The 27,758-nt window shown below is 52.4% G+C and overlaps 1 protein-coding gene across 1 annotated transcript; it reads left to right on the top strand.

The window, feature by feature from the left end:
• Positions 1-354: 354 nt before the first annotated feature.
• Positions 355-27,758, top strand: MFN2 (mitofusin 2). The gene is made up of 19 exons (XM_082834627.1): positions 355-396; positions 1,605-1,740; positions 6,053-6,231; positions 10,314-10,449; positions 13,473-13,635; positions 14,319-14,443; positions 15,161-15,269; positions 15,382-15,489; positions 17,085-17,238; positions 17,406-17,473; positions 17,615-17,736; positions 19,137-19,263; positions 19,674-19,778; positions 20,054-20,156; positions 20,973-21,193; positions 21,774-21,929; positions 23,344-23,540; positions 24,326-24,460; positions 25,686-27,758. The coding sequence occupies exons 3-19, from the start codon at positions 6,057-6,059 to the stop codon at positions 25,753-25,755; spliced, it is 2,274 nt and encodes a 757-aa protein (XP_082690753.1). The 5' UTR covers positions 355-396; positions 1,605-1,740; positions 6,053-6,056; the 3' UTR covers positions 25,756-27,758.

Genomic DNA, 27,758 nt, shown 5'->3' with positions numbered 1-27,758 from the left:
AAAGAGCGGGAACCTCTAATCTACGCCCTTGGTTTCTTTTCCCCTTGACAGCTCGTGGCCCCGCCCACCCCAGCCCTTACCGGCGCCTGGCGGAACTACAGCCCCCATGATGCAGCGGGAGACCCGAAATTTACGTCATCGGCTTGGGACGCCTGGGCGGTGAATAAGATCGCTGAGGCGCTTCTCCAGGCGCTGAGCCAGCTGACCCCTGACCCATAAGCGTTAGTAGGGTGGAAGCTGCTGAGCTCGGAGTCCAGCGACTCACTGGGACCAGAACGGCGAACCTGCGGCGGCTGGTGACGCGTGCGTCCTGCCTCCTCCTCCCGCCTGTTCCCGGGGGGCGCGTGTTGGTGACGTCGGGGTTATGATGGCCACCGGGAGGCCGGGAAGGTGAAGGTGAGAGAGCGAGCGCGTCGGGTGGTGGGGCCCGGCCCGGGCCAGCACGGCGAGTCCTGAGTACCCCGGCGTGGGCCTGTGAGACGCCGGGTTCCCGGGGGCTCAGGATCCGGGCCGGCGGACGTCCCCACGTTCCGGCCTCGCCGCCGGGCCCTTAGCGGCCCTGACAGGAGGGGGCGGGACGCGGGACTCGGGAGTGGGGTCCCCTAAGGCTTCTTGTCACCCCCGCTTTCTCACCCTTCTCCACCACATCCCACCCCTGCCCTTTCCCCATTTCTCATCCAGTTCTCTGTATTTGCCTGCACTTATTCAGCGCGAGAGGTGCCTACGTTCATCACCGTAGGCGCCCCGCTCTGACTTCCCCAAATTTGGGCATTTCTTGCTCTCGCACAGTTGTCTCTTGTTTGGATTCTCAGTGGACGGTGAGCCTCCTTGAGGGCAGGGACTGTTTTTTATCCATCTCTAACTCTAGCGCCTAGCACACACACACACAGAGGGCACACAGAAAATGTCGAATAATTAGCTGCTTGGATGCTTGAAGACAGAGCTGCCTATTCCCGTCTGTTTTAAGCCTTGATTGCCCTGTTTCTTTAATTTCTCTATTTACTCTCTTTCTCTCCTCCCAGACTGTCACCCTTCCCATCCCCAAGGGTCGGGTGAGGCAGCTTCCCATAATTGAAAATAAGTGAGCTTTACAGTCAACGGGAGGTGATATCTCAGTTCCCAGCTTGGCCGCTTAACTAGCAGCCCATAAATCTCTTAAGTGTTCCAAGCGTCTCTTTGCACCATGGAATTGAGAATTAAGTAAGATATTTTACAACATCTGGTAGATAGAGGCTTTCAGTAAGTTCCACTTCTCTCTCTCAACTCCACCTTCCCGTCTCTAATCCTCAGTGCCACAGCCCTCAAGCCCAGTCCTTGACCTGGTTCTGCCCCCTCCTGTCACCCCTCTGGATGTGCCTTTACCAGGGTCCCTGCTTCTCACCAGCACACGTCTGAACACGTGTTTGTGCACACCCGGGCTTGGCCTCGCACCTGTGTGTTGTGTTTTTCCCCAGGGCACTTCCTCACATACCACCCCCATACCTCAGTGAGTAAGCTTCCCTCGGGGATGAGTTTGTTTGGCTTTTAAACCTGATTAGACTTCTTTGGCATCTTTTTTTTTTTCTGCCCTGTTGACATGTCCCTTTTCCTTTCCAATAACTCAGAATTGGTGGAGTCAACACAATCAGTAGCCAACCTCAACCTGAGACAGGACAGAGGAGAACTCAGATTCTTTTCATCTTTTTGACTCCAGCCATGTCCATGATGCCCACCCTGTGAAGGTCTCTCACCATCCATAAAGTAAGTGGGGTGGCTGTGACACCTGGCACCCTGGATCTGGGTGGAGTGGAAAGGGGTGTACTCTGCTGGCCATCCAGCAGCAAGTCTCTTGGATGGGGTCATCTCTGCGCAGAGCTGGAGCGTTCCAACCCACGTTGAAAAGAACTGTAGTTCCTTTTACCTTCCATGGAGGAGTTCACTGGTTGCCGAGAGAGCCCGTTTAAAGATTGACTGTTCAGAAAGTGACTGGGATCTCTGGGCTCCCGGAAGAATGAGTCTCTATCTCCCTCGTTTGTTCTCTGCTGTGCTGGCTCCTCCCTCCCGCTCTCTGCCCAGCAGAAGTTGGCCTGTTGGCTCCTTATCACAGCTCTTCTAAGAGTCTACTCTGCCCCTTTACCCTGCATACTCTTTTGTTTCAGTTTCTCAGCTTTTCCTCTGTTCCAGTTGTGCCGGCAGACAATCCGTGGATCCATTTTATTTTCCCTGCTAGGAGCTGCTCTGCATGAAACTGGGTAAAGAGGTGGTGTGGATTCAGGGACTGTGCCTGGGATCCAGACACACCTTGTGGTGAATTTTGCTGTTGCTATCCCTATACCCAAGGCACTTAATCCTCCTTAACTAATAGCCTAGGTTGAGGCAGAGCTTTTCAGTACTTGGGAGTGCTAATAGCTGTTTAATTTTTTTTTTTTTTTTTGGCTGCATTATGTGAGATCTTAGTTCCCTGACCAGGGATTGAACCCATGCCCCCTGCATTGGGAGCATGGAGTCTTAACCACTGGACCGCCAGGGAAGTCCCTAACAGCAGTTTAGAATTGGGTTTGGTTCTGGTCTTAGGTTAATATCTGTTAATATTGTGCCCCCAGCACTTTTTTGGGGTGGGAGTGGGAAACTACTAGGATGAATGAGGCTTTTCCCAAAGTATGACCCACAGGGTTTTAAAAACTGTGACACAGAAGAAGGGTTTCTGCAGATAAATTTGTGAAATGCTGCGTTAAATACAGTTAAACAGGCCTTCCTTCCCAAAGTCTTTGCTGTGCTCGTGTACTCCAGTGGAGGGGGACTGTAGCATATAGTGTTTTACAGATTGATTCTGCTATGGGATCATTTTTGTCCACTGCAGTTCTGTGGACCACGCTTTGGGAAATGCTGCTGTAAACTCTCTGAAACCACGACCTCAAGAGCGCTTTGAGGCGGTCACAACAGCTTGAAGCGTGCCACGTAGTGTATAGCTGATGCCGGAGCTCAACTCTGGCCCAGCTGTGCTTGGGGGACTGGCTGTGCATGCCTGCTGTGAGCCCTGCAGTGAGTAGGGGCTGTCAGGGCTTTCCAGAGGAGGAACAGGAACCAGCTGTTTCCCCCAGCTCTAGAAGCATAGGAAGCCAGCAGGTGGAACCCCAAGATAGCTGGGGCCCTATCTTGGCTTGTGTGTGTGTTCTTGCAGCTGTGGTCCGTTTGTGCACGTATGTATGCCCAGCTTGCCCTTTGGAAGGATTACATTCTGGAATCTGAAAGATTTGTTTAACTCTCTTGACTCACTGAACTCCAAATAGTAGGAAACAGATACTTAGCCAAAGGCTGCTTTTTAAGAAGAAAGTAAATCTATGTATTCCAGGATTGGAAGGGTAGGAAGGTAATCCCCTTTAGGGCATTCACCATCTCAAACGCTGTCTCTTACAGTTGTAGAGGAGGAAAGTAGAAATGGAAATAGGTCACTGCTGTGTATTAGAGACTGGCTTTCTAGAAGCTCACAGATTAGACAGGGAGAAAGTATGACGAAAAAAAAAAGCCAAAAGTCTGGTAAGGCTGCATGGCCTCCACAGAGATGTCAAGGAAGGCTTCATGGAGGGGGTGACACTAGCGTTGGGTCTAGAAGGACAGGAGGAGTAGGCCAAATGGGTGAATAAGGAAAGAGGATTCCAGGCTGAAAGCAACATGTGTAACACGAACATGGAATCTCAGCTCAGGCACGAACAGAGGCAGAGAAAGCAGTTTGGAGGGGTTGGCGGTTCGGGACATGCAGCTGCAGGCTGGGTAATGTGAGAGCAGGGCAGCACCTGGATGGGCTGCACTCTGAGCAGACCAGGTAACCTCGAAGCACTAAGCTTTAACTAGTGTGTATGCTTTTAAATCTTGCATTTACTGAACACTAACACCTTTGGTGTCATACCCTTTGGACTTGCAAACAATGACCAGAATTTGAAAGCACTTGCTTCTAAAAGCCCAGCTGATCTGAGAACTTGCTGCCTGCAAGCAAGTCACTTCTGGGGTGGGGCACTGCGGAGCCTCACCCCTGAGCTGACCTGTGTCCTCGGTCCCCATGGCAGCCGTCAGGCAGCTGTGGGTGTGCTGCTGGAGGAGTTGCCTCTGCCCTCCCCTGAAGGCTGGCTATTCCAGGGGGAAGTCTTGTGATCTTGCTGGTGGAGTTTATTGCTCTTGTTGTTTTATAACATGTAAAACTACCTTTGAGTTCGTGCCATGTCATCTTTAATCTTCTCATGGTCTACGTGATATCATGCTTGTACATGTGACGAATCCAAGCATCTGAGGTTTAAACAGCCGAGATATTTACAGCCACGATTTGAACCCAGCTCTGTCTGATTCCAGAATCTATCTATAATGCTAGCTACATCATGCCATCCCAGACCCAGTTCTCCTTTCGGTGACTTTCCTCTTCTGCTTACACATATCCCCTGTTTCTCTAAGAGTCTTTCCTGCTGGGCCACAGTAAGCCTGATTTCAGTGTACTCTCCTTTTCTGCTTTGGAGGAGCCAGTGGTATTTTCTTCCTAGTTCCCCTTCTCAGAGCTCTGCTGTCTTTCTTACTTCAGCCTTTGACACGTGGGCTCCATGCTTAGAAAATCTCCCAGCTGTGGTGTATTCCAGGGGAGGAGGGACACACACTCACTTTCCTCTCTCATCTCCCCAGAAATCAGGAACAGCGCAAAATAATTGGTAGGTTTAGGCAAAACCTGTGGGTCCCCATTTCCCTGTGTGTCTCTCTTTCTGCCCACCCTTTGGGATGGTTAGTTCCTAAGGGCCACTTTTCAGTTATTATGCATTTGTTCCAGATGTTCTTTCTGCTTCTCAGGAACTGGTTCAAATGCTTTGGCAGTTTCTCGTGTATGTTCGCTTGTGGGCAATGCGCTGTCATTTCCCAGCTAGAGCGAGTGCCGGGTCTGGTGGAGAGCGGCGTGATTAGGGTGGCTGGGGGAGAGGGGCCAACAAGAAATTGCTGGGTGTTGAGGAGGGCAGAACCGGGCACACACAGCTGTGCACGCTCCCCTGATCCTCAGAAAGGCCTTTTCCCTGTGACTTCCCAGTGTCTGAGGGCTCTACTGAAGAAATGGCACTGTGCGAGCTGGGAACTCTGAGGAACGATCCAGGGATGCCCAGCCACATCTGTGGACCACCTTCTCTGGTCTGTCTCCCTCTTTTGACTTTGAGCAAAGATCTCTAGGGCTTTGGAGTTAAGCCTCATGGCCCCTCGCATGTTATTGCCACGTGAAGAAGAAGAGCCTGCAAAGATGTGCGTGTGATTGAATAAGAGCAGGAGAGCTACCCACACAAAAACAGACTGTGATGATAGGCAAATGTTAACAGTGCCTGTCACAGAATGGTGGGGTTGTGGATTTTTTTTTTCCTTTAGTTTCCACATTTTCTACAGTGTACACATTTAAAATGAAAGAGAACAGTAAACGTTTTTAAGTAAATTGTAGAAGTAGACCTCTCTCATTTGAAGATCACCCTGCCTGCCATCCACTCCTCCACCCCTCCCCAGCAACCAAAAATAAAACCAAACACCAAAAACCTGTTAGGAATTAGGGCCAGCAGGACTGGGCAGCAGAGTAGCCAGGGCAGGGTGGTGGGAGGGCCTGACCTTGAGTGTCACTATGCTGTCACTGCTTTCAATATTCAGCGCTTTTTCTCAGGGGGGTGATATATAGGAAATAAGTGAAATTTCTGTCACTCTTTTCTGCATAAGGCTAGAAGGAGGGCTTCTCTGTGTGTTACCTTGTGGTTCCCCTCTGTCTCTCTCTGAAATGGGGAGGGCAGGCCTGTCCCTGTTCACCAGGCAGGGAACAGCCAGCGCTAGACCTGAGCTCAGGGCCCTGGGTGCCCACACTGTGTGACATGGAGACAGGCCCAAGTGGTCCCTTCCTACTCTTGAGGTGCTGGTTCTGATCTTGCTGTCCCTGATCTAGTCCTGGAGGGCCCATGTTCAGGATGGACCCTCGAGCTGGTGCCTGTCCCCCTGCTGCACCCCGCTGCATGCCAGCAGAACGTCCTGAGCTGGGTGTCCCTGGGTTTGCTCACGTGTCTTCTTTCTCTTGCAGCGCAATGTCCCTGCTCTTCTCTCGATGCAACTCCATCATCACAGTCAAGAAGGATAAGAGACACATGGCTGAAGTGAATGCTTCCCCGCTCAAGCACTTTGTCACCGCCAAGAAGAAGATCAATGGCATTTTTGAGCAGCTGGGGGCCTACATCCAGGAGAGCGCCACTTTCCTTGAAGGTGAGACAGGCAACCCACTCAGCCAGGCCCACTCCTGTCAGCCTCAATATTTAGGTGGCAGGATTTGGGGATGGGGAATTATAGCACTGCTCTTGAGGAGCTCATGACCAGATGGGTTGTCACCTTCGGTGGTGCTCTGCTCTTGGAATCATGGAATTGGACTCTGGGGAGATTGGACCAGGAAAACAAGGGACCTATCATTGAAGAATTCTACGAACTCTGTTCCATTTAGTCACGAGGGGTAGGTGAATCGTATCCTCATCTAAGAGACAAGCAGATTGAGGTTTTGAGAGTTGTTTGATACCTTGTAAGTGACACAGCGGCCTTTACCCGGGTGTCTCTGACTCCAAATCCCAGGTGTTTTCCTTGGCCCGGTCTGGCTGCCAGCAGTCCGGGCACTGTCCGGGTGTTGGTTGTTCCTGACCAGGGTGTTCTCTCACTGATATTTTTAGACAACAGGACTATGAATAAGAAACTTGTGTCACCAGTACCTTTTCCTCTAGTTACTAATTTGAGCCCAGCCTCTAATCCCTGCTCTGTCAGCAGAGAAGGACTGGTTCCCAGGGCCCCACTAGTTCTGAGCACCAACTCCAGCCACTGGCTTCTCAGACTCCCTCTCTAGAAGGCACACCTTGGCTCTAGGTCCTGGGATTGTCAGTGAAGACCCAGTAGCTGAATCTTATCTGTCCTTGGTTTCCTCATTTGTGAAAGAGGGGCTCAGGTGAGACCAGGGGGTTCCAAATTCTAGTCTGCAGAATCCTAAAAGTTCAATGGGAATGCCCCTGGGACACACTGCCCTCCACTCTCTGCTTTCCACTGGAGCACCTTGGCTTCTGGTTGGGTTACATGTCAGGCTGCTACTTTAGCTCCCTTTAAAGAAGGGAAATAGTTCCAGTACTGTGGTGTACATGTTTGTCCCTCCATGTTCACATGTTGGAATCCTGAGGCCCAAAGTGTTGGTGTGAGGATGTAGGGCCTTTGGGAGGGGATTATGTCACGAGGGTGGAGCCCTCATGAATGAGATTAGTGCTCTTATAAAGGAGACCCCACAAAGCTCCCTCGCCCCCTTCCGCCACGTGAGGATACAGCAGGAAATCTGCCACCTGGAAGAGGGCCCTCACCTGACCAGGCTGGCACCCTGATCTGAGGCTTCCAGCCACCAGCACTGTGAGCAATACGTTTCTGTTGTGTCTAAGCCACCCAGTCGTGGTGTTCTGTTCGAGCAGCCCGAATGGACTAAGCATGGACTCTATGCCCTGCCCTCAGCGTGGTGCTGGAAGCAGGAGAGGCGTTCCCGAAGTATTTGTATTTAAAATTTTGAATTTCAGGGTTATAAGATTGGTGGTTGCAATTATTCCAGTTTATTATCGTTTGTTTAGCAATAGTTCTGGTGTGCCTGGCCCTGTGCCTGCAGAGATGGGACAGACCAGGCCCCTGTGCCGCCGGAGCCCAGACTAACCCTCTGTGATGCTCTGACTCACTCAGATGGTTCTGTGGACGAACACGTGCTTAATAATGAAGGTGTTTGTGTGATGGCATCAGGAGTGGGTGTTTTGGTTTCTCTTTTTGTGAAAATATGGAGCCTCTCGTATTGGCGGACTAAAAGGGAAAGCACTGGAGCGATCCTGAGATGTATTTGGGATTGTCCTGGCTAGCGAAGGGGATGGCTACTGCCTTGGAACTGTTCTCTAAAGGGCAGGTAACAAGAGCTTGTTGGCCTACTGCCTGTTTCTTTTAAATGTAGCCACAGGCTTAAGAGCCAGCTTCCTCTGGGGCGCAGTCCAAAGGCCACACCCCGGTGCCCACATAAGGGAAGAATGTTGATGGGTTTGAGTAGCGGGTGACCAGTGGATGTGGGGAGGTCTTGTTGGTTTGCTCACTTCCTTTCGTGGCACCAGCTGCGGGGGAAACTCCCTGGGCATCTCTGAAACGCGCTCGCTGTGCTCTGGATGCTGTGGGAGTGCTCTGCGTGCTGGGGCCTGTCAGCCCAGTGGTTCGCAAGTGCCTTAGTCTGTTTGGGAGACTAGTCTGTTTCTGTAACAGAAATACCATAGACTCGGCGGCTTGTAAACAACAAACCTTTATTTCTCACAGTTCGGGAGGCTGGGAAGCCCAAGATCAAGCTATCGGCAGATTTGGTGTCTGGCGAGGACCAGCTTCCTAGACTGCTGTCTTTTCTCTGTATCATCACATGTAACCGCACGTCAGGAGGGGCTGGCTAGCCCTTTGCGTCTCTTTTGTAAGGGCACTAATCCCAGGCATGGGGTCTCCATCTCTATATACAGTTGACTCTCGAATAACATGAGTTTGAACTGCGCGGATCCACTTATATGTGGATTGTTTTCAATAGCAAATACTGTATAGTAGTACAGAATCCATGGGTGAAGCTGTGGATGCAGAACCGTGGGTACGGAGGGCTGACCAAATTACATGCTGAGTTTTGACTGTGTGGAGAGTCGGCGCCCTAACCCCCATGTTGTTCAGGGGTCAGCTGTACCTTCATACCGTCATCACATGGGGGCACATAAACATTTAGTCCATTGCAGCAAGAGTGTGCTGAGGGGCAAACACCCGTCTGCTGTCCAGCCAGCTCGTGACCTTCCTCGCACAAGTACTAGATGGGATGGGGTCAGGATCTTGCTCAGTTGCTCCCATCTGTCATCGTACGTTATCCACCTGCCTGTCAAGGGCCCTGGGAAGAAGCAGTGCAGTGATCCTAGTATCTGTTTGCTTAGTGAACATTGTGCACCTGCTGAGCGCTGGGTGCTGGGCAGACATCTTGGCCTTCACGTGGTAGGTGGTGCAGATAGGTGAGCTAGGCGGCTACCCTGTGGTGAGATAAGGGCTAAGATAGGAGAAGTACAGGGTGCTGTGGGAGCATAAACAAGGGGACCAGACTCAGGGGCGGTCAGGGCAGGCTAAGTGGGAAAGAGCCAGGCACCGTGAGGCGGTGCATTAGTTCTTCAGAGTGGGAGAGGGGCGTGGGGAAGCACTGAGCAAAGCCCAGAGCAGTGGCAAGTGTGGGGATGTGGTGAGGCAGCGTGCGAGGCAGCGGGTGCCCAAGACCTGGCTGGAGCAGTGAGCGGGTCCGGAGCAGGCAGGGCCTCGTGAAGGTGCACAGGGACCCGGTCCCAATCCCAGCTCTGCCGTCGCTGACTCTGATGGGTACACACCGTGGATTAAATGAGACCGTATTTGAAAAGTGATCGGGGCTTCCCTGGTGGCGCAGTGGTTAAGAACCCACCTGCCAATACAGAGGACACGGGTTCGAGCCCTGATCTAGGAAGACCCCGCATACCGTGGAGCAACTAAGCCCCTGAGCCATAACTACTGAGCCTGCGCTCTAGAGCCCACGAGCCACAGCTACTGAGCCCACACGCCTAGAGTTCATGCTCCGCGACAAGAGAAGCCACCGCAATGAGAAGCCCATGCACCACAACAGAGTAGACCCCACTCGCTGCAACTAGAGAAAGCCCGCGGGCAGCAACGAAGACCGGACACAGCCAAAAATAAATAAATAAAAATTAAAAAAAAAAAAAGAAAAGTAGTCAGAACAGTGTCTGGCATATAGTGAGAACTTGGTAAGTATTTGTTAAGTAAAAAACATATAACTTAATTAGGTACCTGCCCCCATTCTTAGCGATTTTGTGTTTTAATCCATTTAATCCTTTCAGTAGTCACATGAAGTAGGTACTGTTGTCCTCTGTGTTTTAAGGGTGAGGAAACTAAGACCAGGAAGGTTCATTTGCCTGGGGTCACAAAGAGCCAGGAAGAGGTGAGAACCAGCACTTCTTGCATTGGGATTCAGGCAGACTTGCTCCCAAGCTGTGTTCTTTGTTTTCTGGCTGCACGGCCTGCGGGATCTTAGACCTCCCACCAAGGATCGAACCCACACCCCCTGCAGTGGAAGCTTGGAGTCTTAACCACTGGACCGCCAGGGAAGTCCCCCAAGCCGTGTTCTTCACTGCACTGCGGCCCACAGTAGGGAGTAGCAGGGAGCCATGGTGGTGGACCCTGCCTTCCAGACTTGTGACTGTGGGACTCTGACCGTGGGGTGAGCCATTTTCAATCTCCGCCTCCAGACACCTACAGGAATGCGGAACTGGACCCTGTTACGACAGAAGAACAGGTTCTGGACGTCAGAGGTTACCTGTCCAAAGTGAGCGGCATCAGCGAGGTGCTGGCCCGGCGGCACATGAAAGTGGCTTTTTTTGGCCGGTGAGTCTCAAAGCCCTCATACCTTCTTTCTTCCCAGCGGGGGGCAGGCAGGGAGGCAGGCACTTTGTGTGGGATCACAGCCTGAGGGCCCCAAGGCAGAGAAGCAGCTGGCGTGCTTCAGTGCTCTCCTTCGTATTTATTTTTAACTGTGGTTAAATACACATAACGTAACATTTACCATCGTAACTATTCTTAAGTGTATGGTTCAGTTTCGTTAAATACATTCACGTTGTTGTACAACCATCACAACCGTCCATCTCCAGAACTTCTTCCCCTTGGAAAACTGAAACTCTGCCCGTTAAGTAACAACTCCCGTTCCCCTCTCCCCACCCCCCTGGCAACCACCATTCTCCTTCCTGTCTCTATGAGTCTGACTACTCGAGGTGCCTCAGGTAACTGGGATCACACAGTATTTGTCTTTTTGTGACTGGCTTCTTTCACTCAGCATAATGTCCTCTAGAATCATCCATGTTGCAGCAGTTGTCAGAATACCTTCCTTTTTAAGGCTGAGCAATATTCCATTGTGTGTATATACCATATCGTGTTTATCCATTCATCCACGATGGACACTTGTTGCTTCCACTTTTTGGCTATTGTGAATAATGCTGCTATGAACGTGGGCGTACAAATATCTGTTTGAGACCCTGCTTTCAATTCTTTTGGGAATATACCCAGAGGTGGAATTGCTGGACCATATGATCATTCTGTTTAAAATTTTTTTTTCTTTTTGGCCACGCTGCACGGCATGTGGGATCTTAGTTCCCCGATCAGGGATTGAACCCATGCCAACCTGTGCCCCCTGCAGTGGAAGCTCAGAGTTCTAACCACTGGACTGCCAGGGAAATCCCCTGTTTTTAATTTTTTGAGGAACTACCCACCATATTGTTTTCCATAGCGACTGCACCATTTTAATTCTTACCAGCAGTGCACAGGGGTTCCAGTTTTTCCATATCCTCCCAATACTTGTTTTCTGTATTTTTGATAGTAGCCGTCCTAAAGGGTGTGAGGTGGTATCTCTTGTAGTTTCGATTCTCATTTTCCTAGTGATTAGTGATGTTGAGCAGCTTTTCATGTGTTAGTTGACCATTTGTATATCTTCCTTGGAGAAATGTCTATTCAAGTCCTTTGCTCACTTTTAAATTGGGTTGTTCGGGGTTTTTTTTAATGTCGTTTTGGTGTGGTTTTTTTGTTTTTAAGTTGTAGGGGTTCTGGATTTAATTCCTTATCAGACATATGATTTGGAAATATTTTCTCTCATTCTATAGGTCGCCTTTTCACTCTGTTAACTGTCCTGTGACGCACAGAAATATTTTATTTTGATATAGTCCAATTTATGTATACTTTTTTGCCTATACTTTTGATGTCATATCTAAGAAATTGCCAAACCCAGTGTCAGGAGGCTTTTCCCCTATGTTTTCTTCTAAGTGCTTTATATTTTTAGCCCTCAGATATCCTTCTTGTTATACTTTGTGGTCTGGTAGGCACCTCTGGAATGTTTGCTACAGTACCAAGGACTTCTCCAGTTCTCGGTGGGCACTGACTGGGTGGCCTACACAGTGAACTCAGTTCTGACACGCTGCCTGGAGGTGGCGTCAGACCCCCCAGGTTAAGAGCCCGGTCCCTCAAGATGCCCCCGCTTCAGGTGCCATTCGGAAACCTGGGCGCCTGACCCACTGGCTATAGATCAGAGGTTCCCACGACCTCTTCCTCTTAATTTGCTAGAGCGGCTCACAGAGCTCAGGGAAACATTTACTTACATTTACTAGTTAGTATATAAGTATGGGATACTGTAAGGGATACAGGTGAAGAGGCACACAGGGTGAGGTCTGGGAGGGTCCTGAGCACAGGAGCTTCTGTCCCTGTGGAGCTGAGGTGCACTGCCTTCCACCCTGAAGCTCATCAGTTCTCATTGTTCAAGAGCTTTTGTGGAGCTTAATCCACAGCGCCCTCCTTCCTTTTCCTGGAGGTCGGTGGATGGGGCTGAAAGTCCCAACCCTCTTATCACTTGGTCTTTCTGGTGACCAGCCCATCCTGAGGCTGCCTGGGGGCCCCACCTGAGTCACCTTACTAGCATAAACAGGTGTGCCCAACAGGGGCTCCTTATGAGTAACTGCAGACACTCCTGCCACTCAGGAAATTCCAAGGGTTTTAGGAGCTCTGTGCCAGGAACTGGGGACAAAGACCGAACATATTTCGTGTTATACCACAGCACCTTTAAAAAAAGCAAAGCCCAATACAGGAAAAAAAAAAAGACACCCAGACAGTTGGGTGCCGTGCGCACAGTGGTAGCCTGAGGAATTGGCACTCTGCCACCCCTGCCCCTAATCACCTCAGGGGTGGCCCTCAGACCTCTGGGCTGACATTTTGCGTCCTCCCCTCAGAGGTGTGGCCCTGGCTTTGGTGAGCTGAAGAGATGAGTCTGCAGAGTAGAGCTGTTTTCAAGACCCAGAATGTCGGAAAGGGGTGTGATGGGCAAGAATGCTACAGTAATCTGCCCTGTAGCAGGCCCTTATCAGCTGGGACTGACAGGTGGGGCTTCATGTTTGGGAGGAGCATGGTGGGAGAAGAGCAGCAAAATTGGCCTTTTGTAGAAAACCAGGGACTTTGGGGTCATTCAGCTGAGGTCACTTAGACTGAGGAAGACACCCTGGGGGTGAGTCAGTGGTTCCAAGTAGAAGAGGAGTGGGTTGTCCCTCGGAGTCAGGTCATCTCCAGAGTGATGCTGAGAGCCTCAGGCTCGATGGTGGGCTCCCTTGAGGGCAGTGAGTGTCTGCGTGCCAGTGCCACACCGAGGGAGCCCCTCGTAGGCTGGTTTGCCGTGATGAACCGGGAGCACATCACAGACACGGGTCACGGTGTTTGTCCAGCATTTTCATAAACACAGAGAGCCCTCCCTCTCTGCCTGTCTGGGCACACGTCTCACTGTGGAGAACAAGACTTTGGACTTCCAGGCCGTAACTTCTTAGTGACAGCCTGAGATGCAGATAGTGGTAGCTTCACTGACAGCCGGGATTTCCTCGTAGGACGAGCAACGGGAAGAGCACTGTGATCAATGCCATGCTCTGGGACAAAGTGCTGCCCTCCGGGATCGGCCACACCACCAACTGCTTCCTGCGGGTGGAGGGCACGGATGGCCACGAGGCCTTCCTCCTCACGGAGGGCTCAGAGGAGAAGAGGAGTGTCAAGGTGAGGGGACAGCACCGGCCCGGCTCTCAGCCCTGGGCGTGCTGGTGGGTTAAATCTGGGCTTAGACCAACCAGCGCATCCACTGTGCCAGGACCACTGGAAGCTCTAAGGAGAAGGCAGTGCCCTCCACTGCGGTAGAGTCTGGGAGGCCCTGTCCTAGCCTGGCTGCTTGGGAGTTGCGAGAGCTTCAGGGAGGGTCTGAAAGCCGGAGCGCCTGAAGTCGGGATTCACAGTCCTTGTGAATTGTTGGGCAGGCCTTTTCTCTTTGTGATGAAGAGCATATGTGCCTTGTTCTTTGGCGTGTTGCCAGAGAGCGATCCCTGCATTTGCTCTGTGATTCTGACACGTCAGCTCGGGGCTTGCGTGTTTTCATTTTTCTGAGAGCCAGCTGCATTCTTGGTTGGGGCCAGATGCTCATTTTGGTTCATAAAGAATTAATTAATGCAGAAAACCCTCAGTTTTAGGACAACATCCAAGAAAGAAACTCAAAAGAGGAGTGAAGAATAGTTGGTTCTTATTGACAGCTCCCAGCTCTTGACTTTTTATGTGTGAAATGAAAGAAAAAGAGGTAGCAGATCAGGCAGCAGTCTCAGGCCATCGTGCTGTGGCCACATGGCACTGGAAATCTCCACGCTGGAGGCTCTTCCTCAGCCCTGATCTTTCTTTCCCTTCTCCCCCATCAGACTGTGAACCAGCTGGCCCACGCCCTTCACCAGGACGAGCAGCTGCATGCCGGCAGCCTGGTGAGTGTGATGTGGCCCAACTCCAAGTGTCCGCTTCTCAAAGATGACCTTGTGCTAATGGACAGGTAAGAGGGCAGGTGCCTCCCCAGGAGGTCCAAACTGGGAGGGCACCAGGTTTCCATTTCTGGACCATCCAGGCCAGGATCCCCTAGGTCCTGTTGTCGCTCTGCTTAAGTATTGCTTTTCAAACTGGCTCAACCAAATCTTCCTGCCTCTTGGATTTCCTCCAGGGTCTGGTTACTGTATCCCTGGGCAGGTGTCAGGGCCCTGAAGATGTCCCAGTGATGGCCTGTAAAGAGGGATAGGGAGGATGCTCAAAAATTGGGAAGGTTCTCAGCCTCAGCCCAACATTAGTGTGTTTATTGGGGGCGGGGGGGTGGAGCTTGCGGTGGTGAGGTCCATGTTGTATTTTATTTTTCTCAAAGGAACACTTTGCTCCTGCTTTGTGGACAGGCTGTAACTATACCAAGAAGTGGGGTACTAGGGTGCTTGCCAGACTCACATAAATACAGAGCTTCACCTTAATTATATACCCCCAAAGTAAAATTCAGATCATTACGTTTTTATAAAAGTGATAGACGCGTATGGCAAAAACCACATTTTCAGAGTCTGGAAGGATATGAGATGAAAAGTAAAAATCCCTCCAGTAAGGGCCAGGCCCAATTTCTCTCCCTTCTGTAGCTTTCTCCTCCTTTGCCTGGCTGCCTCAGGTCTGTTCAGAGCAGGAAGGATGGGGCCCATGGTCTGTGTGTCCAGTGACAGTTTATCCTTGTCGCCTCTAGCCCTGGCATCGATGTCACCACAGAGCTGGACAGCTGGATTGACAAATTTTGCCTGGACGCCGATGTGTTCGTGCTGGTGGCCAACTCAGAGTCCACCCTGATGCAGACGGTAACCCCTCCTCCGCCTTTTCCCACACTCCGAGGACCCAGCTGAGCGGGCGGGCTGGCAGGGCCTCGGCTAGCACAGCTCCTCCCCCACTGAGGTCTTCCCCCCCATCCAGGAAAAGCAGTTCTTCCACAAGGTGAGCGAGCGCTTGTCCCGCCCTAACATCTTCATCCTGAACAACCGCTGGGACGCGTCCGCCTCGGAGCCTGAGTACATGGAGGAGGTGGGTGCCTCTTTACCCAGCAGTTTGGGGAATGCTACCCCATGTGTCTACCCAGACCCTCTTTATGCTCTCCCAGGCCACATCCCTGAATGAATTTCAGCACCAAAGAAGTCCCGGGTGTTCCTTGGCGGTCCAGTGGTTAGGACTTAGTGCTTTCACTGCTGAGGCCCCAGGTTCAATCCCTGGTCAGGAAACTAAGATCCCACAAGCTGTGCAGTGTGGCAAAAACAAAACCAAACAAAAACAAACTGAAAAAACAAAAACAACTCTTTGGGACTTTCCTGGAGGTCCCGTGGTTAAGAATCTGTGCTTCCAGGGGCTTCCCCAGTGGCGCAGTGGTTGAGAGTCCGCCTGCCGATGCAGGGGACACGGGTTCGTGCCCCGGTCCAGGAAGATCCCACATGCCGCGGAGCGGCTGGGCCCGTGAGCCATGGCCGCTGAGCCTGTGCGTCCGGAGCCTGTGCTCCGCAACGGGAGAGGCCACAACAGTGAGAGGCCCGCATACCGCCAAAAAAAAAAAAAGAAAAAAAAGAATCCATGCTTCCACTGCAGGGAGCACGGGTTCAATCCCTGGTCTGGGAACTAAGATCCTGCCTGCTGTGTGGTGCGGCAAAAAAAAACAACAGCAACAAAACGCAAACCCTTCACTTCTCCCATTCGCTTTCCCGGACCCCTCTACTCTTCAGAAGGTTTTATTCCAGGTCTGAGAAGCATCCCTACCACGCTAGCTGCTGCACCCTTGCTTGCTCTCTTTATTTAGTTCATAAAGAATTAATCATTGTAGAACAGGCTTAGCTTTAGAAAGACCTCCAGGAAAGAAATTTAAAAGAGGAGTGAAGAATAATTGGTTCTTACCAACAGCTCAGAATGCTTTACTTTTTATGCGTGAAATGAAAGAAAAAGGAGTAACAGACAGGTGATATGGGGTGATGATAAAGCACGTAGTCAGCAGGCTGACACTGGGCAGTGTGACTGGTAAATTCCCTAACCCCTGCGGTAAATCCTCACCTGTGAGTTGGATATAATAGAGTTGTTGAGAGGATGAAATCTGTTAACTTTGAGAAAAGGCCTGGCATGTGGCAGGTGTCCACAAGAGGCTGTCATCTCTTTTAAGTTCCAGCAGTAGAACCCTAGGGCTTCAGAGCTAGGAGGGATTTTGGGGTGCGGCCACTCATGTAATAAACAAGGCCCAGGGTAGACTCAGCTTGTCAGTACAGAGTCCAGGTGTAGGTTTCTTGACCAACCCCCCACCCCCAGGTTCCTTTCCTTCTGGGGCGCCAAAGTGAGACACACTGTAGGCTCTAACAAGGCAATTTGTGGCACATGTAAGCATTTCATCTTGTTGATGCACCAGCTGTCTTTGACAGGCTGTACCCGAGGGAACCCCTGTGACGTGGGTTCTGGGGAGCCTGGTGGCTGGAGAACAGATGGTGGGAGATGGTCGCTGCATGTGTGTTTGTACCTTTTGAATCCTGAGCTGTGTTAACAGATCATCTGTGTTTTAGAAAAGAAGCAGTTGTGGGCCGCAGGCTCCATCAGGAGGGGCCCACCCGCACCCTGCCTGCTCACGTAACGCCCGTCTGCTTGGGCTCCAGGTACGGCGGCAGCACATGGAGCGCTGTACCAGCTTCCTGGTGGACGAGCTGGGCGTGGTGGATCGAGGCCAGGCTGGAGACCGCATCTTCTTTGTGTCTGCCAAGGAGGTGCTCAACGCCAGGATCCAGAAGGCCCAGGGCATGCCCGAAGGAGGTGACGATGGAACCAGCTTCTTGCTTTTCCCAAACCTTTGAGTCTTTGGGTCTCATACTAAGTCAGCCAGTAGAAACAGTTCTGAGAACGAGGTGGTGAGAAGAGCCCTGAGTGAGAAGCTCTCGGCTGCGAGTTATTTCTCGACTAATGTGGTGCAATTCTCCTAGGGGGCGCTCTTGCAGAAGGCTTTCAAGTGAGGATGTTTGAGTTTCAGAATTTTGAGAGGAGATTTGAGGTGAGCACAAGCCTTTGATCCCGGTGTCTGGCGATTCTGTGCCTCCCCGGCTCTTTCCAGCCGTGTCCCTGGCAGTGGATGCCAGAGCCTGGCCCTTGGCCAGTGGCCTCTGCCCCCCTCTGTGCCTCTTGTGTGTTCCAGGAGTGCATCTCCCAGTCGGCTGTGAAGACCAAGTTTGAGCAGCACACGGTCCGGGCCAAGCAGATCGCGGAGGCTGTTCGCCTCATCATGGACTCTCTGCACATTGCGGCGCAGGAGCAGCGGTAAGAGCCCCGGAGGTGACAGGAGGGAGCGTGGCAGTGACCGCCTCACCGCGGCCTGGACCCGGCCCAGGGCCAGAGCCTGGCCGCCAGATCGGAGTCTCAGGGCTCCCTCCAGGCCCCGTTCGAGCCACGAGGAGCAGCCTGGTGAGGAGGCCGTGGGGCATCTGTCCGTCCCACCTGGCCTGTGCAGCGAGGCTCCCCACGAGCCCACGTTGGCGGCCTTGGGCCAGTGCTGCGCCGAGCACAGCAGCCGTTCTCAGAGTTGAAGCAGGACATACTTCTTAAAAATACCCTTTTTTTGGAGAAATTAAAATATAGGAAAGTACAGAGAATAGCATACCATGCTTCCATTGCACAGAATTGACAATATTTGCTATATTTTTAAGTTAAAATAAAAGACATACGGCAGAAACTAACACAACATTGTATAGCAATTATACTCCAATAAAGATGTTAAAAAAAAAACCACAACAACAACACAAAAAAATGTTGAATACCCTTTGATTCTTCAGCCCCTGTCCCAGTGTCCCTTTGCCCACTCCTCAGAGGCAACTGCAATCATGAATTTGGTGTGTAGTCCTGTCATTCATTAAGCAGTACTTTTTATGTAAGTTCTGAAGAATACATAATGTTGCTCTGCAAGTGCTTTAAATGTGCAGGTACGGGATCATGCTGCACCTGGCTTCTCTTTCCACTCAGCATCGTTTTTACCCTTTGTCCTTGTTGATACCTGTAGATGGAGTTTAGGACTATTAGCTGCTGTAGAGTAGTCCATTGTGAATGTACCTCATTTTCCCGTAGATTGATTTTTAGATTTCATTATTTTGCTATTGCAAACCCTGCTGCAGTGGATGCCAGTCTGTGTGTCCACTTGTGCACATCTGCGAGAGTCTGGCATTAATTCCTGGAGGTGGAAGTTTTCCTCTTAGGGTATATGCATTTCAGTTTTACTCAGTTTTACTTGTGGCTTTCTGAAACATCTGAACCCGTCCAAGGTCCCACCAGCAGTGTGTGCTGGAACTCCCATTTCCCTGACCCCATCAGTAATTCAGACTTGGGGAATTTGGCCAGGCTTCTGGGTAGTGTAGTACCTCTTTTTTCTTTTTCTTGATTATCCTAGTGATTTTTTTCTATATTAATTGGCAGAACTTGTTCTAAAGCCCCTGAAAGCACCCTCCCCTGTCGGTCACCACCACATCTTCCAAATTTGGAAAACTTGAGTGAGTTGTCGGCGCCATCTCTCCCTCACACCTGGGAAGGGGAAGAGCAGGCGTCCGGGGATGTGCGTGGAACTGCCAGGATCACCGCTGGGGCCCACACAGGCTTCCCCGCGTCACCTCTTGCTTCTCTGCTTAGTCGTGTGGGGACCTGCGTCGCGTAACCAGAGCTCTTTCTTTCAGGGTTTACTGCCTGGAAATGCGTGAAGAGCGGCAGGAGCGGCTGCGATTTATTGACAAGCAGCTGGAGCTCTTGGCGCAAGACTACAAGCTGCGAATTAAGCAGATTACGGAGGAAGTTGAGAGGCAGGTGAGAGGCGGGAGAGGAAGCACACTGGGGAGATGTGGACTCCGAGTAGAGGCTGGGGAGCTAGAAAAGTGAAAACACAGACGTCCTATTCCTTGGGGGCTCCTCAGCCTTCCAGGAGGAAGTCGTGGCCCTGATTCAAGAACGTGGCGCCTCCCTGGGTTTGCTCTTCCATCGTGTGACCCTGGGCAAGTCCCCCCTCCTCTGGGCCTTCTCCTCCATATCTTACAGGAGTGTTTGGTCAGCCAGTCTCTCTACCTCAAAAACTTTTAATTCTGTAGATCAGCTGAGGACACTGCATGGGTGAGGGGAAAGATATCCAGTGTGTTAGAGTCTGTTAGACTCTCTCCTGGTGCTGCGGAATTGAACCACGTTCCTCCTTGACGCTTACCAGCACGCTGCTTCTGCTGTAGGTGTCCACTGCGATGGCTGAGGAGATCCGGCGCCTCTCTGTGCTGGTGGACGAGTACCAGATGGACTTCCACCCTTCCCCAGTGGTCCTCAAGGTTTATAAGAATGTGAGTCGTTAAGTGGCAGGTGCTCTGGGCAGGGGCTCCCCTTATTCCCTGTTGGTTACTGGAAGGGATCACCAAGCAGACGGCGATTCAGCCCTGCTGCTCTGAGTCAGGGCCCCTCAGCCGGGGACACGAGCCCCGGGCTCCCATGCGGCCTGCCTGCCGCTGTCGCCTGGTGGGCCTGGGTTGACCAGCCTCAGATTTCCCTGTCCCTGGGCTCCCCAAAGGGAACCTCTGGCAGAGGGCGCCGCTTCCCTTCACCTCTCTTCTGGCTGCAGGAACTGCACCGCCATATAGAGGAAGGACTGGGCCGAAATATGTCGGACCGCTGCTCCACGGCCATCACCAGCTCCCTGCAGACCATGCAGCAGGAGATGATAGGTCAGTGCTGCGGGGGCCTCGGGACCTGGTCCCTGGGCTGCCCAAAGATCAGTTTCAGGCCAGTCCACAGAAGTAACGGCCTTTCCTTGTCTGTCACCTTTTATGATGAGTCAGCTCCACACCTTGGGGTTCTGGGCATGTGTCATGAGTTCATTCCACACATAGACGTGGAGGGTCGGTCGTGGCGGCGGGGGGGGGGGGGGGCGTCCTTTTTTTATTTTTTAAATAAATTTATTTATTTATTTTTGGCTGCGTCGGGTCTTTGTTGCTGCACGTGGGCTTTCTCTAGTTGCGGCGAGCGGGGGCCACTCCTCGCTGTGGTACGTGTGCTCCTCATTGCAGTGGCTTCTCCCACTGTGGAGCACGGGCTCTAGGCATGCGGGCTTCAGTAGTTGTGGCGCGTGGGCTCAGTAGTTGTGGCTCGCGGGCTCTAGAGTGCAGGCTCAGCAGTTGTGACGCATGGGCTTAGCTGCTCCACGGCACGTGGGATCTTCCCAGAGCAGGGCTCGAACCCGTGTCCCCTGCACTGGCAGGCGGATTCTTAACCACTGCGCCACCAGGGAGGTTCCCGTGGAGGTGTGTTGTGTTACCACCTGGAACTAGCAGAGGCTGAGAGCTCGGCCTGCTCCTTAAATCCGCACGTTAGCTGGTGTGGAGCCTTGGCCTGCATCCCCTCGCCCACTGGCCCGCTCTTCCAGGCCTGGTTTCTGGGCCTCACCGTCAGCATCCTGGGCCGCAGCGAGTGTTCTGAGGTTCAGCCCTGGCGTGGCACGGGGCTGAGCTGCTGTGCTTTCTCCGCATTTCTGTTCCTGACAGACGGCTTGAAACCCCTCCTTCCTGTGTCTATGCGGAGTCAGATAGACTTGCTGGTCCCTCGGCAGTGCTTCTCCCTCAGCTACGACCTGAACTGTGACAAGCTGTGTGCCGACTTTCAGGAGGACATCGAGTTTCATTTTTCTCTCGGGTGGACCATGCTGGTGAACAGGTTCCTGGGCCCCAAGAACAGCCGCCGGGCCTTGATGGGCTACAACGACCAGGCAAGTGAAGTCCCGCACCCTCGGGCATCAAGGGAGGTCAGTCTGCACCCCAGGCACACAAACTGTTCTGAAAGGGGTGCCCTGAGGTCACAGCCTTGGCATGTGGGCCACCACCACGGTCAGGTTTTTGCCACAAATCAACCTAGCTTTATCCTAAGCACTAATATTTGTGAAATTACAAATGCAAGCTGCATTTTTTTTTCTATTACACGTTAAAGTGAGCATGTAACTATTAAATATAGATGACCTATCTGTCCGCATACCACCATTTTCATGTTTGGATGTTGAACCCCCCATCTCTGTACCGTTGGCGTTACTGCCCGGGCTGCTCTCGGGCCACGTCCCACACCTGGGGACCTGTGCTGAAGCGTTCCAGGGTGGCCACTGCTCCCGTTCTGTGGTACCCCACAGTGCTCACCTTTGGGCCGGCAGGTCTGTTAGGAGCTTAAATTCTCTGCTGCATGTGAAGCTCATTTTCCCTTTTGGGAAATTGAAGAGCCACTCCCCGTGCCCCTGTTCTGGACCCTAGAATGAGAGACTGGCCGGTATCTTCTTAGCCCCGCCTCGTTTCTCTCTGCAGGTGCAGCGGCCCATGCCCCTGACCCCGGCCAACCCCAGCATGCCCCCACTGCCCCAGGGCTCCCTCACCCAGGAGGAGCTCATGGTTTCCATGGTCACCGGCCTGGCCTCCCTGACCTCTAGGACCTCCATGGGCATTCTCGTCGTTGGAGGAGTGGTCAGTGACAAGCCCTGCTCGGGAAGGGGGGTGGCAGGTGTGTGGGGACCGAGAGGCACAGTCTGGTGGGTGTCCCCGCATCGGCCCTGCACTTCACATCCGTGATGACTTTTTGCTGTGATCTCAGGAGCCATGTAGCCTTAGCCCTTTAACGTACATTTATTGACTTACTTAAGTCTCACTCAACTAACGTGACATTTAGGTTCCCGTTTTACAGAAGAACATCTGCAGTTGGCTTGCCAAGTACACACAGCTAGGATTTGAACTCTGGCCCCATCTGACTCCAGGACCATATTCTTTCCCCTGTAGGGCCAGTAGGGTAGGGAAGTGACCTGAGAAATTGACGGACCTGGGTTCTAGAGAGGTGGGTATGACCAGGAGTTTCTCACTGGTAGGTGAGTAAACCGAGAGCAAAACTTGCAAGGGCTTGAGACAGAAAGAGGCCAGGCTGGGCCTTGAACCCTTGTCTCTCCAGCTGCAGTTTTATTGCCCTTTCTTTCTGCCCCAAGGCCTGAGATCACAGGCTGCCTTCTTGATTACTCCCATGTCTTGACCCAAGACACACTGCAGCTAGAGTTATTTATGCCTTGAATTTTCTTGATGATGTGGGAAAGTTCTCTTTGTCATGGTCATTTGAGTTGTGGAGTGGTGACAGAACGTAACTGTAACAAAACTGCCAGGAATTCCATTCTCAGCTTGTAAGACTAGGGCAGGCTGGAGCTGAGGTCCCCTCCCTCCTGGCCCGTAGATGGTACATGCTCTGGTTTTTTTTCACAGATGGTGACCTGGCAGAGGGTCATGATCTGAGAAGCTGACACTTGATGGTTATGTAACCCTTTTTACAGTCAGTGTCTCATTTTACCCAAACAACCCTGAGAATTGGGTGGGGGCCGTTATTCCTATTTTGGGAGGAAACAGGTGTAAACAAACTTGCCCAAGGTCACACAGCCAAGGAAGAGCTTCACACTAGAGCCTCGATTTCTGGCTCCAAGTCCAGTGCTCTTTGACTGTAACTACACTGCCTCCAACCAAAGTGTTACAAACCAGACCAAAAGAAGCCATCTACTGAGGACCGATGTGCAGAATTCTGCTTGTCAGTGTCACCAGAATGGAAGGTCCCTTCAGAGTACTCCAACGTTTATCTTTAAGATTTTTCTGTGCCTGGATCTGTGCTTCTGGTGCTCACAACCACAGAGGTGGACTTTGCACAAGTCATGTTGTGTGGCCCACACTAAGTTTCCCTCGTCTCCAAACTAGACAAGGTCCTTGCCCTTCTGGCCTCAGTGAGACCAAGGAAGACATTGAAAGGAGTGTTCTGAGTAGAAGCACAGAGGCTCTTGGGAAAGTCCTGGCTGAGAGGATGGGCGGTGGGATGGCAGAGGGACTGTGCCAGCTGACCACTGTGCTTCTGCAGGTGTGGAAGGCTGTGGGCTGGCGACTCATCGCCCTCTCCCTTGGCCTCTATGGACTCTTGTACGTCTACGAGCGTCTGACCTGGACCGCCAAGGCCAAGGAGAGGGCCTTCAAGCGCCAGTTTGTAGAGTACGCCAGCGAGAAGCTGCAGCTCATCATCAGCTATACCGGCTCCAATTGCAGCCACCAAGTCCAGCAGTGAGTGGCCCCGTCAGCCCCGAGGGGCCAGTGCCGGCTCCCGTGGTTCAGGACTGCCCTCTAGGTTTCCTCCTAACCTGACCTGGAAACCACTGGGCCCTGAGCGCTGTCTGACTCTGGCCTTCAGCTGTGCAGCGCCAGCGTGGAGGCTGGGGATGGGGGAGGGGTCTCCAGGGACACCTTACATCCTGGGCTGGGACCAAGTAGGCCTCTGGTCTCCCAAGGAAGGAAGACATGGGAAGACGAGGGTTGTTACCTGTAGCCATCTTTTAAAGGTTACCTCGAAGGGCTTGGGTTGTGGGCGTAGCTTTGATGTTCTGAGCCACAGCCCATTCTTCATGGCATATCTTAGGGCAGGTGGGAATAGATGGCTTGATCTGGGTGGTGGTCGGGAAGGTGCTGGCTGCCTGCCTTTTATTGCTATGTGGCAGGCCCTCTGCTAGGCATTTTGCACCTAACTCTTCAATTTCTCCCCGAGCCCTTTGAGGTAGACGTTTTTACTGGCACCTTGTTTTTCAAAATGAGGAAATTGAGATGTGAAGAGGAGTCATGTGTCTCCTGCACTCAGCTGATTAGCAGCGGGGCCGGGATCTGCATGCTGGTCTCTTGTGCCCAAGCCGGGCGCCTTGGTCTGTGCTGACGCTAGTGCGTGTGGTGGCTGTGATGTCCGCGGCCTCAGCAGCGGGCGGGGACGATTCTGACAGACCAGGACAGGCGCAGGGGACAGATGGGCTGGCTGCTTCACCACCGACGTGGCCTGCTTGATCCTGACTCTCCCCCCTCAGGGAACTGTCTGGGACCTTTGCTCATCTGTGCCAGCAAGTTGATGTCACCCGGGAGAACCTGGAGCAGGAAATTGCCGCCATGAACAAGAAAATTGAGGTTCTTGATTCACTGCAGAGCAAAGCCAAACTGCTCAGGTGAGGTTGGCCATGTGGCAGCAGAGGAGGTCTGGTCCCTGGGGTTACAGCTCACAGGCACGTCCTTAACCGCGGTGTCTGAGGCACTTGACACGTGCTGTCCCATCTTCAGCGTCCCTTTAGGGACGTATCATCACCTTCACTTTATAAAATGGAAGATCGAGCCTAGAGAGGTTAAGTAACTTATCTGGGATCCCACAGTAAGTGGTCAAGCCAGGAGGAGAAGAATCCAGGCGTGCTAGGCTCCAGCACTCTCTGACACTCCACACGTTGATTGTCCTTTACCGTCGGCGGGAACAGTGGGCTACACCCGGCCCCCACTTTCCGCCATTTCACGGTGCGGCACAGCAGCATGCATGTCCACAGGGGAGCCGGCCAGGTAGCCGGTGACCGGCAGAACCCGGAGCAGAACCCAGGTCTGCGTAGGATCTCTGTTGAAAGTCAGAGCTTCCAGCAGCAGGTTGCTGGGGAGAGGATGGGTCTCAGGAGTCAGGAGTCCTGGCTTCTGGTCCTGGCACCCCCATTTGGGCAAATCGCTGAGCTTTCCTATGTCTCATTGCTTTCATCTGTGAAATGGAGTAAGGTTTCATGACACAGTCACAGAGCTGAGTGTGCGAGTGCTCTGCAGAAGCCCTCGGCCCACTCAGGCCGGGATAACATCAGCACACGGGGACTCTGTTCTTCCTGCCCCCGCCCTGATGTCAGCACAGAGGGGAGCTGCATCAGAGGGCATTGGTGGGCCTTGCCCTCCCCGCCCACTGCCCTGGGACAGCTGTGTTCTAGAGACACGCTGCTCATCCCCGGGGAAATCTCACGCGGCATGTGGCTTCGGGGTGGTGGTGTCTCTGCTGCTTGTCACCTGCAGTGACAGGGTGAACCTGAAAAGGGCTGCGTGTGAGCAGCCCAGCCTCCTGCTGACAGGCAGGAAGACTGTTCCCAACAGTCCAGGGACTTACCCGTGGTCCCGGCATGAAGCAAACACAGGGCTTGAGGGTCAGAAAAACCTGATTTTATTTCCACTGCTGATTGGTCGCATGACCGTAGGAAGTTATTGAACCTCTCTGGGCCTCATTTTCCTCATCGGTGAAGTGGAGGTTATTGGAGGGATGATGAGTAAATGAGTCTGTACAAGTCAAGTGTCCGGTAGAGCAGCACTTGGCCTTGGCACATAGTGCTCTTACTTGTTATCAGCTGTTACTGCTACAAGGTAACCGTTTCTCTGCAGGAATAAAGCTGGTTGGTTGGACAGCGAACTCAACATGTTCACGCACCAGTACCTGCAGCCCAGCAGATAGTGGGCAGCCCGGAGCCGGAGCCTGCGTAGGGAGGGGCAGCGCTGCCAGCCGCGAGGGGCCTCCCACCAGGGCCACGTGCAGCTCCTGTCCGTTGCCGCCACCGTGAGAATGAAAAGCACCCACTGTCTCCCACCGTTTTGAGCCCTGAGACGCTAGTTATTTTCCCCCTCCTTTGCCTGCTGTTGCAGGAAGATATTCCGGCTCATACCCCTAAAGGAGACTTGTTTTTTTCAATGATGACTCTGGACAGCATGATACTGAGGAGTTAAGTCGAGTCTATTCTCGGTTTTGTCAGGCTCTGTTGATTGAGAATCATGATTGCTTGATGAGGTCTTGGGATCAGCCAGCATTGCAGAAGGCCTGGTTGGGCCTTTAAGGATATCAGGCAAGACACCCCCTCCTCCAGCCAACGCTAACACTGACCCACGTGCACTTGCCTACCGCGCACCCCAGCGCACCCACAGAGAAAGGCCACCTTAGGGGGTGGTTGCATTTTCTTCCCGGATTGCGCTGGGAACAGTTCCAGGAAGGCCAAGGCCGTCCCAGGATGGTTGTGGCTTACGTGTCAGTTTGGTCCTTCGGCTTTCATACCTCATCCCATCTGCAGAGCCTTCCAGACCAGCCCTTCAGTCTTGGTGGCGGGGCTGAGAGTGCAGAGGTAGCTGGAACGCTGAGTGGCATGTGTGGAGGGCGTGTCCCAGTGCCCCTGCTGTCACAGACGGCCAGGGCCGTGATGGGGGGGGACTTGCCTCCTTCTCCTCATTCTGTCTCTTGTTCTGGTTTCGGTCCTTAGCCTATCAGTCTGGTTTCTTATTTATGAAAGATAGGTTGGTGCAGATAGTTAAAGGATGTAGTAGAAGGAAAGATGGCAGAAGGAGGGAACCTTGGCGGCAGGCTGAGAGGAGTGGGCCCCTCCCAGGACAGCTAGAGAATCTGGAGTTGATGCAGAACAGGACCTTGCATTTGACCTCGCTCTGTGAGGGGTTCGTGGGGTCTGAGAGCCCACTCTACTAGCTTGATGCTCTATAAGAGACATGTTCCCACCCCTCACCCCACCTCGGCCCAAGCTGCCCTTGGCCACCAGACCTCTGGATGAAGTCTCCTGTGCCAGCGATGCTGCACGTGGCCAAGAGACAGTGCGGGGAACCCAGCACCCAGCCTCCCACCCTCCCTGATCCCAGAGCCTCCAGGTGACACATGGGGCCTCGTGTTGATTTTGAGAAGTGTTTCCTGTTGTTGAGTTTGGGGATTGTTACCGGTCAAAGTGGGGGCAGGTTCCTGTCTCCAAGGTGTTAACTGTCTGGGGCAAACAGCCTTCGGGTGACAGCCTTTGCAGGGCAGGTCAGAGAACTTCCTAGAAGCCAGCAGCACGTCTCTCCCAGAAAGAGGCTCAGGCAGAGAGGTGGGGCTTGTCCTGCTCTCTTGAATCCACCCGCCCTCCGACTTTGGGGAAATGACTTGGTGGCCTCTGCTCACTGGCGGGTGGCATGCAGGTGGCGAGCTCTCCAGGTGCCCGCTTGTCCTTCAAACCCTCAGTCTACCCTGGTGCGTGGAACAAAGCGATGGACTTGGCCGAGGCCGCCATGCGGCGGGAGGATGCTCTGAGCTTTTTGCCAGCCTGGATGGTGGTTACCTCCCAGTGTGTCTGGAGAAATCAGTGTCACACAATTCCAATGAATCTTGTGCTTTTGGGGGGGGGGTTATTTAGAATAACTAAACATGAATTTTTTTTGAATGTAGCCTCTGGGCAGTGAATGAGATTTTGAGCTTCTTATACAATAAGTAAAATTGAAATTACACCACTGAGGGCGAAACTCTGAAAGATCTGTGGCAAAAAGCACTTTAATTTACTGCTGCTGACTTCGTCCTCTGTTTTTGTGTTCATTTGCTGGAGTTCAGGATGTGCTTGACATGGTGGGTTTTTTCTCTGATGTATTTAAGGTGATATATTTGCCTGAATTATTCCTGTATCATTGCTGATAATATTGAACACTAAAATAAAA

The sequence above is a fragment of the Leucopleurus acutus genome (assembly GCF_964270905.1).
Source record: "Leucopleurus acutus genome assembly, chromosome: 2".
Lineage (NCBI taxonomy): Eukaryota > Metazoa > Chordata > Mammalia > Artiodactyla > Delphinidae > Leucopleurus > Leucopleurus acutus.
This window is presented reverse-complemented; position numbering and strand designations above follow the sequence as displayed.